The sequence below is a fragment of the Alligator sinensis genome, unplaced genomic scaffold (assembly GCF_000455745.1).
Source record: "Alligator sinensis unplaced genomic scaffold, ASM45574v1 scaffold71_1, whole genome shotgun sequence".
Taxonomy (NCBI): domain Eukaryota; kingdom Metazoa; phylum Chordata; order Crocodylia; family Alligatoridae; genus Alligator; species Alligator sinensis.
In genome coordinates this window covers 6,616,578-6,626,840 of record NW_005841834.1, presented here as the reverse complement: position 1 = coordinate 6,626,840, position 10,263 = coordinate 6,616,578, and the positions used below count along the sequence as shown (strand labels likewise).

General features: G+C 44.6%; 1 protein-coding gene across 1 annotated transcript in view; it reads right to left on the bottom strand.

The window, feature by feature from the left end:
• The window catches only part of LACTB2 (lactamase beta 2), a 27,822-nt gene extending 18,593 nt beyond the window's left edge, over positions 1-9,229 (bottom strand). The window contains exons 1-4 of the mRNA XM_006015305.2: positions 9,016-9,229; positions 8,247-8,410; positions 6,394-6,520; positions 588-766 (exon numbers count right to left, since the gene is read on the bottom strand). Of these exons, the coding sequence (XP_006015367.1) occupies positions 588-766; positions 6,394-6,520; positions 8,247-8,410; positions 9,016-9,137 (592 nt within the window). The 5' untranslated portion in view covers positions 9,138-9,229. The remainder of the gene's footprint in view (positions 1-587; positions 767-6,393; positions 6,521-8,246; positions 8,411-9,015) is intronic.
• Between the last annotated feature and the right edge of the window lie 1,034 nt (positions 9,230-10,263).

Below are 10,263 nucleotides of genomic sequence, written 5' to 3'. Positions count from 1 at the left end.
GGGGTGCTACGGCACAATTTGGGGTGGCTGCAGCACCCCCCGTAGCCCTCTCCCAGTGCCGCCGTCTGTCCCAAGCCCAGCCCCTGCCAAGAAGAGCCCGGCACAGCCCCAGCTCCAGCCCGCCCAACCTGCGCAGATCCGGGAGGCACACATTGTGTACAACCCCTCCCCTACCCCCCATGAGCCACAGGGGACTTGGCTGGGCAGCACCTGCCCCAGCCCCTGCCTCACTCCCTCCCTCTCTGTGGGGGGCATTGATCTGCCCCCCTGCCCCTTCCCTCCCTACTCCCCTTCCACCACAATGGACTTACCAACTGCACACAACTCTCCAAGCTGCTGTGCTGTGCTCCTTGCCACCTGCATGCTGCAGCACAGGTATGTGCTGCACTGCAGCTGTGAGCATGCACAGGCATTTATCAGCCAAAATACTGGCTGCATGGGGCCAATTTCCAATACAGCCAATTTATTTATATTAGTGCTGATCCAATATCGGACCGATGTATCGGTGTACCTCTAATTAGAAGATTATATGTTAAACAAATGTATACTGTTGATTTAATTATGCAATTCAATACATAGATACCAACCAGGATATATCAAGACAGCTTTAATTTGCAACAGCCTTTCCAATGATTTCATGTACTCATAGAGGTCTTCAAATATTGCCGTCCCTTCTCCTAGAATACAGTCACCAGAGAATATAGCATTTTCTTCTATGAGATGCAAAACCATATGATCATCAGTGTGTCCAGGTGTATATAAAACTCTGTTAGGAACAAAAGCATAAATTTACATGCAGGATGGACACAAAACCCCTTACAAGGAAAAGAAATATATATAAACATGTAAATGTTTGTGATTAATAAAGAAACTACAATTCTATAAAGAATTATTATAGAGATATGAAATAGCAATGTAAAAGAAGATACAGCTTAGGTTAACCCATTATAAATTCCTAGATTTCATAAATCCATGTGGGATTTGGCTTACATCAGCAGTCAGAAACGTTTTTAGGCTGCAGGCTAGAATTACCCACGTTGGGTCAAAGCAGGGTGGGCACAAGGACCTGGCTGCTACTGCTGCTTCTTTCTGAAGCCCCATGTCTACAGGCTGAATTAATGGGCTCTGCAGTTTGCATCTGGCCCACAAGTCATAAGCTGCCGATTCTGGGCATAGTTAGCCCCACATTCTATAACACAAGTTTTTCTACTATACATGTAGTATCTGAGCATTTCCCAGCAGTGCATTAAGTGATATGACTACTCTCTCTCATGTGGCTACTTTTCCTCTTATTTGCTTCCCTACAGGCAAACTGTATGCTCAGGAATTTTATTGTGGCTAAGTTCATAAATATATGTGCATGTACATGCACTCACACACCAAACACACAGATAGAGCTATATGTCTATGTTACACATGCAAAGTTGAAGAAATGCACCTTACAGGTAGAGCAGAATGGAATGAGGTGTGAAAGGATCGTCCTCCGTCTTCATCCAAGTTCACACTATAGAATCAGGCTGTCCCTGAACAAAGTTGTATCTTCTGCATTTTTGATCTTCACCTTTACGGAAAATGTTTCACTGTGGCAGAGGAGTAAAAATGCCAATCCAGAATCTTCATCCCAGAGCTTTCACTAGTCTTTTAGATCTCCTGGGCCCAGGCCAGGGAGCACCTTGAGGATAATGACCAAGACCTGAAACTTGATTTTAAGTTATTTGATAAACTAGTGCAGGGAGCAGGAAACAGTTTAGGGTGTTCACTATAGTCCATGTTGCTGAGAAGATCCTAGTCAGTATTTTGAAATCTCCATAGTTTCTTAAAGACTTGATGGTGTTGGGCCCAGGTATAATGCATTTGTATATTCCATCCAAGAGCTAATAAAAGTATGTATAGTTGTGCCCAGGTCACTCTGTCAAGACAGGCAAAGTCTTTCAGCCAACTGAATATGGTTTAAAAATATATTTAGGAATAAAGTTGTAGGCAGGACCTCCTAGACCATTAAGTCTAGTCCCCTATGTTCTCAGGCATTTGTTATCCAAAGCAATTGCCAAAATTACCACTTCAAATCCTTACCCTCACAACTAGAAGGAAAAACAACCCAAACACTAAGAGCACCATATAACATAAGTTACAGGTAAAAGGGGGGGGGGGGAAACACACAAAGGCACTTTCAATGAACTGACACAATGATAAAGCAGCAGTTAATATATGCTTAGTGGATCCTACGAAAAGGACCAAGTTCCATACTACACAGGAAGGCAAAAATATCCACAATCCATACTAATCTGATCAAGAAAGGGAAAATCCTTCCTAACCTCAAATTTGGCAATAGGTAAGACCTTACATGGTAGACGAAGATGCTTTAGCCAGAACCTCTTCTAGGTTTTCTAGTACCAACATGAACTAAAAATAATGCTTTATTACCTAGCTTGGTATGACATTTTAATGCTCTATTACCTAGCTCAGTATGAAACTGCTTACTAAATAAGAACATTTTAAAAAATGTTCCTAATAGGGTCCACTCCAATTAATAGTCATATGCCTATTTTTACCCCTATTTAAACTACACTGGGTATGTCTACACAAGACACTAAACGCGCAGTAGACTAATTCTATCGTGCATGTGTGTGTCATGGCAAAAGCTATGCTAATGCACTAAAGTACAGTACAATTAGTCTACTGCTCATTAGTGTCACTAAAAGACCATGTGCTGGGGCTACTGTGCAGTAGCACCAGTTACTGCACATTGAGTTAGTACCTATTACAGGTATTAAACTTAATGCGCAGTAACAACAGCATATTAATGTATATGTCGATGTGCCCATTTTGTTCTAAATTAGATCTAAGTGGCATAAAACCACCAAGAAATCCTTAGACCACTTATTTTGACTGTCTTCCTAGCACTTCCTAAAATTATTCTTACTTCTTATGTTCTTTTGCTTGTTCATTTCCTTTACCTCTGCTCTTGACCAAAGTTTGGGAAAGAGAACGCGTCCAAATGCTATACCAAATTGCCATTAAGTCGCTCAGAGCCTAATGAAGTCTCCAGGACTCCATATAATGTGCACCAATTGTACACCAGAACTGAGTCTGATAATACCAGTGGTGCTCAGTGTTTTTCCCCAGCAGGCCAGATGGGCAGTGCCCATTCCATCTGCAGCCCGGATCCAATGGTCTTGATCCAATGCCTGGGGTTGGCATGGCAGGCACTATCTGGCCACATGGATGGGGGCAGGGAGCAGGCCAGCTTCAATATAGCCTGGCAGGTAAAAGAAGCTTAAGCCAGCTACACAGTGGCTGGTCCACCCCAGCCCTGCAGGGGGTGGGAAGCAGGTGTGGCCTGTCCTCATCAGGTAAAAAGGGGGCACAACCTAGCCTGTGGGGGAGAAGGGGAGCACGGCTGGGCCCCAACCCATAAGTGGTGGAGGAGGGTTATGACCAGGGATCCTGGTTTTCTGTGATATAAAAAAAATCATATATATTGCACATAGCACTCACAGGCACCACATGTAGCATGGGTCCCAGAATAGCTGAAACAGGCACCGTGTGTGGCATAGCCCTGGAGCTGCTGGGGTGGACACTGCATGCAGTACAGCTGCTGAACTGGCCAGACTGTACCACATGTGCTGCCTGTTCCAGCCAATCCAGGATCCATATAAAACATAGCACTTTTCAAAACCAGCTGGAGTGGCTGCTGGATCAAGTATGCTGTGGGGGAGGGAAGTCCATGGGCCAGATCAAGCCATGCATCATCTGGGTCTGTTCAGATCCAGGGGCCACAGGTGCATGCTCTGTTCCATGTGGGTCTGATCAGACTCAGAGGCAGCACCTGAAACCGGGTGGCAGGATTCTGTGGGTCAGATCTGGCCCACTAGCCATATGTTTGACAATCCTGTTCCGAATAAATTAAATCCACTGCACTAGCCTTATCCATAAAGTCTATTATCTTAGCATAGAATGATATTAAATTAGTCTGATATAATTATCTTCTGAGTAAACCTAAGTTGTGTTTTGTTCCATTTGCCACTTCCTTCCATATCTTTACCTATCCTTTCCTCCAGTATGTGTTGGTACTGTTGGTATGCCAGTACTATTAAAGTTGAGCTGCCAGCCCTATAATTGTTCAGACCACATTCTTTCTCCCTTTTCTGAAAACAGGCACTACATTTACTATTTTCCAATCATAAGGTACTCTCTCCCTGCATTGACAGGTTCTGAAAAATCCATACTAGACGCCTTGCTATTTCACATGCCAATCCCATCAACATTCCACTGGAGATTAACCATGCCTCTAATCTTGTGAGAGTGAGCAGTCTGTTTCCAGCTCAGGTATGGTAATTTCTAGGTGCATGTCTATTATTTACTATAATACTCGAGGGATGATTAGAGAGAGGATGGTGATGGATTTTTCTACATGACCACAGGGGACAGGACTACAAGCAATGGCCTCAAGCTGCAGCAGAGGAAATTTAGGTTGGCGATTAGAATTAACTTCCTGTCCACTCTGTCACCACTACCTCCAGGGAGCAGGGCTGGGGGGGAAAGAGGCTAGTAGCGCTACCCTCACGCCCCTGCTCCGCCGCCACCATCATTGTGGTGCTCCACTGCTGTCTGTCTGGAACACTGTTGGAGTACTCTGACTGGTTGTTTCAGACAGCCAATCGGGGTGTGAAGAAAGCGTGACAGACAGAGAGAAGCTTTTTTATAATATTAGAATATTTTCAAGAGCAGGTTAGACAAATACTTGTCTAGCTTGGTTTCATCAGGCATGATCCTGCCTTGAGCAGGGGGGCTGTACTAGATGAGTCCTTCCAGCCCTACTTTGCTATGATCCTATGGTCTTATTGTAAGATGCCCTGTTGGAAAGGGCAGCATATAAAGCTAATCAATAAATGTTTGCCACTGTAGCAATGTACCACTGTATCATCTTTGAAAAGATATTTCCACCATAAGAACTGTACTTAAAAAATTGCACCTGCCTTTTTACCAAAACCTCCTAAATACAGTAAAATCTGGTAACTCATCATTCTAGGGGAGTGGCAAAGATTAACTAATTAATCAGCAGCCAGCCATTTTCAATTTTAAAAAATATTTATTGGTTTTTAAATGCAATACAAAAATAACAATACATGTATCTCAACTGTACATATCAACTTGAACATGTCTGTCAGAAACAATGAAGGGAAAAGAAAATAAAATGTAAGGAAGGATGGAAGAGGAAGAGATAGAAAATGGAGAGACAGGTGTGCAAGGAATACTAGTTTAGTTGCCAAAATAGTCTAAGAACTCTCTCCAAATTGCATTAAATTTTTCAAAGCAGTTACATCTGGAAGACATTTCTCTCTTCATAGATGCCAGCTACACCATCTCACCATACCAGGTTTTGACCTTTGGAGATATCACTAATAAGGTGCAACTAACCATATTCAAATTTTCATGAGATAGCATGCAAAATATATGTCCAAACATAGTAAAGAATGATTTTGATATATGGAAGAAAAAGGCAGATTACAAAAATTCTTAGTGCAAATCATATGCACCTTGGTTCACAATGTGAGCATTGAATGATTATATAAATGTTTATCCTCCAATTTGTTGTATAAAAAACCCAGAAAGCTCACTATGTAACAATTACATGACTGTGATAGAGTAAAACCATCAAACATTTTTGCTTTGTATATAAATTATCAACTGTTCTACTATTTGGAATTATCTTCTATTTTAGCAATGAATGCATGGATGTTTTGTTGAGCCAAGAAAAGCTGGAAAGCATCAAACAATTTGTAGGCATCAGCTGACTTGGCAGGTTCCACAGAGAGCATAGGTCAGTACCTTTTAAGCTGCCTAATTACCAGGAACAAATCCCATTGTGTACCCAGTGTGTTTTGTGCACAAATCAAGAACACTCTAGTGGGGATTCAGTGCACTGACTAACAAGATCACAGCAATGATGATGAGTTATCCCAATAACTAATCAATCTAATTTCACTGCAAATAAAATTGTGCTGAAACAAACAGAAGCTAAAAAATATTACAAGTAACAAGAATTAAAATATTAACGGAGGTTTTTACCTTAAAGAGAAACAAGCACTAGACACTCTGAGAAGTCTACCATGAACACTGAGATCAACTTTAAAATAATTATCAACTTTAAAAATCAGTTCATTCTACCGCAAAGGGCAGAGGTATAAAACTCTATAGGTACAGTTAATATCTACTGAACTGTTTTTATTTTTGGGGAGGGCAGACAATATCACAACTTGGCCCCTAGCAGACGTTACATTTATCATTGGTTAAGATCAAACTTAGTATACACAACAGCTCAAGAATCCTGAAAAAATATAACATAGTATTAAAAATGATATGACTAACTTGCACAGAAGCTATCTTTACCTGAGAGTGGCTCCTTCGGTCTTTACCTCATCTCCATCTTTCAGATATAAATACTTTTGTTCTCCTCTTCCTATTATTTCTTCACGAGGTGGGGTGCGTGGAAGCTTACTAATGCAAAATTTGGAACCTGTTTTTAAAAAGTAAAATTATATTTCAGATTGTTCCTGTCTAAACATTGGTAATTGACTAAACAAGGCCATTTCATAAAAATTCAAAATGACAGTTGATGTACCATTAACACATGGTCTACAGCACATGCAAAGTTAAAGAATAAAAAATTGACATAAATATCTTATGTTAATACAGCAACTTAATTTATATCCACATAGGAAGAACTGTTCAAATGCCAAAGAAAACCTCTGAAGGGACAGGTGTGCCAAACTATTTTTGGAGGATAAAACAAGAAATATTTTTTCTAAGTGAAATTACTAAGAAATTTTCATTTAAGTTTTACAATCTGTTAACTGGTTTAATTTTCAAAACCTGTTTCTTGTTCACAAAGATACCATCACTTCCAACATCATTTGGGAATTCCTTGAAAGAGGTTTTGGGAATATCTCCCACTAAACAGAAAAGGGCTGTAGTCTCTATGCTGTTCATTAAGTTTAAAAAAAAATAGCTTTCACTGTTTAAAAATTTAATTAATTAGAATCTTAAAAGTCTAGCTTAATATGTATCAACGTGATATACTGTTCATTTCAGATAAGGGTAGATGTGAAAAGATGTGATTAATTTTGGGCCAACTGCCAGTGCTTTAAAGAAATTTATTATTCAGGAAAAGCCATTTGAATTAGGGATGTGAAAGGGGAAACAATAAGTATATTTTCCACTGGGGAGCCAGGATTTTATTTTTAGGGGTGTTTTTTCAGTGATTCTAGGCAAAACTATGGAAACTGTGATTTTTTGCGGTTTCTACAATAATTGTGAAGCCATTTGAGTAGGTCCCTGGTTATTGGTTAACTGTTTAACCAATATCATTGGAGAAGTTTAAATGGGTAATTATTTAAATTATATATACATCACCAATTTGAATGGCTGCTTTACTTTGCTACTCAAGTGAAAATAATGGTCAACAGGCTATTGATGGTACTGGATATCATAGTTTCATAGTTTCAGGGTCGGAAGGGACCTAATAGATCTTCTAGCCCGACCCCCCGCCAGGGCGGGAGAACAACCCAAAAACACAAACAAAACCACTCCCCCTAAAAACAAAAACGGGACTCAAATGAGTCCAGCCAGGTAAGTATCCAGCCTCTTCTTAAAGATCCCCAGGGTAGGGGCCAGCACCACCTCCCTTGGAAGTTGGTTCCAGCTCCTAGCCGCCCTGACTGTGAAGTAGTTTTTTCGGATGTCCAATCTGTACCTCCTCTCCATCAACTTGTGCCCATTATTCCTTGTTATGCCAGCAGGGGCTAGGGGAAACAGCGTCTCCCCCAAACCCTTCTGGTTCCCCCTAGTGAGTTTATAGACGGTCACCAGGTCCCCCCTCAGCCTTCTCTTGTGGAGGCTGAATAGGTTCACTATCAACCTCCTACTATTGTGTGAGTTATCAATGGTAAACTAGATTTTTTTCTCATCATTCTAGGATAAAAAGAAGGTAGAATGAAGCTTCTTTCCTCCAAACAGACATATGTTAATAGGAAGAAATAGTGACTAAATCAAGTATTTGTGCTATTCACTGCACTTACACTATGCACTGCAGCAATGCCATCAAGTATTTAAATATGGTGTACAGTTCATACAGAGAATCTAGCTAACAGGCTTACAAAACACCCAGTGAGATGTTCCTTGGCTACATACCTAACAAGTCAGCCCTTCAGCACCTGAAAATTAAACTCTAATCCTCTGCCTACCTTTACCGATGTTTTTACATATGTCGGAGATGCCGCCAGTGTGATCAGCGTGCCAGTGTGTCACTAAAATCTCTTGTATTGAGATGTTGAAATCATTGAGCGCCTGCTTTAAACAGCCAATATATTCAGGTATTGCTGGCTCTCCTGTGTCAATGAGGATCCTTCTACATTTAAAAAAAAAGAAGGCAGAGACATTCCATTAAAAGAAGCAGCCTGAGAATTAAGAGAAGACTAGCACAAAGCTTGAAGTTTTATAACCTACAGAGCCCTGAACACAGAGATGGCACTAGCCTCCCTGAGAGATGCCTTTCTCCTAGCGACAGATGCCCCGGGGGCAATCAGCACACCTGCCTGGCTGGAAAAGCCACTTCTAGGCTGGGCTGGAGGGAGATCTCAATTGCAGGAGTGGGTATTTTCTACTGGGGCCGGCTGCAGGAGCCATGCCCAAATGTCCTTCTTCAGTGCTGCCAGGGTCCTGAAGCCACAGGGATCCTGCAGAGACCCTTCTCCCAGACCAGCCGGAACCGAAGCCTGCCCATTCGGCTTCAAACCAGGCCACGGCCTGAGCGCGAGCCTAGCAACACTGCCCGGCCTCCCGCCCCGGGTGGACCCTCTGCCACTGGCCCGAGCAACTCTGGCTCACTACTTCGCGCATGCGCCGCTGCCAGCGGATCCTCCTCCCCGGCCAGCGCTGTGACGTCACGGCTCGGACATCCGGCAGGGGGGGGGCTCATGAAGGGGGCAGGGGGGCCCCGGCAGCGCCCATTACCTAGGCCCGGTGCCCACCAGGTAGGTGTTGGTGCCCTGAAGGGTCATGGGGCCCGGATTGCAGCCCAGCACACGCACCACTCGCGCCGACAGCTGCTCGATGCGCGGCAGCAGCGCCGCCATCTTGCCACCGCGCAACGGCAGCGGGCGGAACGTACCATGTCCGCCGCGCGAGCCCTCCCCGCTCGGGGCGGAACGGACAGTGTGAGTCACCCGGAACGTCTCCTCCTCCCGCCCACCCTGCCCCGACATGGTTCCGCCCCAGCTGGGCGGGGCCGAGGGGCGGGGCTTCGCTGCTCCGCTGCCGCTCGGCTGGTCCGAGGAAGTTTGAGTCGGCCGAGCACGGCCCTGGCCTTTTCGCTCCTAGCGGAGCCCCAGAAGCGGCGCAGTGAAGTAAGGGACCTCCGGGACTCCTCTAGTCCAGTGCTTCTCAAACTCTCTGATGTGGTGAACCGGCAATTTTTTTTCCAGCGGGCCAGGGACCGGTGCCTGGTTCACCCGGCGGCAACAACTGCGTGTAACAGCGCTACACAGATGCGCGACCGGCTGTTTCTTTCTCTTTCCTCACCTCGCACGACATGACGTCATCTGGATTGCTGGAATTTACGAACCGTGGCGCTATAACACATCAATGTTATGCTTCTGAAAATATGTTTCTTTCTTTCCTGGCAGCTCGCTGCGGACTGGCACCGGTCCCCGGACCACCACTTTGAGAAGCACTGCTCTAGCCCACCCCCTGCCTGAGGCAGGATCAGCCCTAGCCAAAGCAATCCATTGTCTGACGTGGGGGTGCTCCTGCTCCATCCCACCAGCAAATCTGGCCTGTGGAGCCATGACATTTGGCCATGGGGCTCGCTTAGGGGTTGCAAAACTTCGTGGGGTGTGTTGGAAGTGCCGTGGGGCCGACTTCTGCCTCAGTGGGGCCATTGCAGTGAAAGGAGATGAGAGCCCCACCCTCCAAGCATGTCCAGATCAGGCTGAGCTGCTCTCTCTGCCAGCTGCCGCATCTCCAGACCAGGGCCACTCGTACCCCATTCCCTACCTGTGTGTCTGGATCAGGGCCGTCCTGCCAAGCCCCACGCGTCCGGTCCTGGACCCGGGCTGGGCTGTTTCCCCATTGCCATGATCCACATTGAAGCCACTCTGCCCCCCTGCACATCCAAGTCAGGGCCGCCTCTGCTCCTCCCCTCTGCCCCTCCCCTGCTACAAGTAGATGGATCAAGGTCTGACTGAACAACCCCTACAGCTG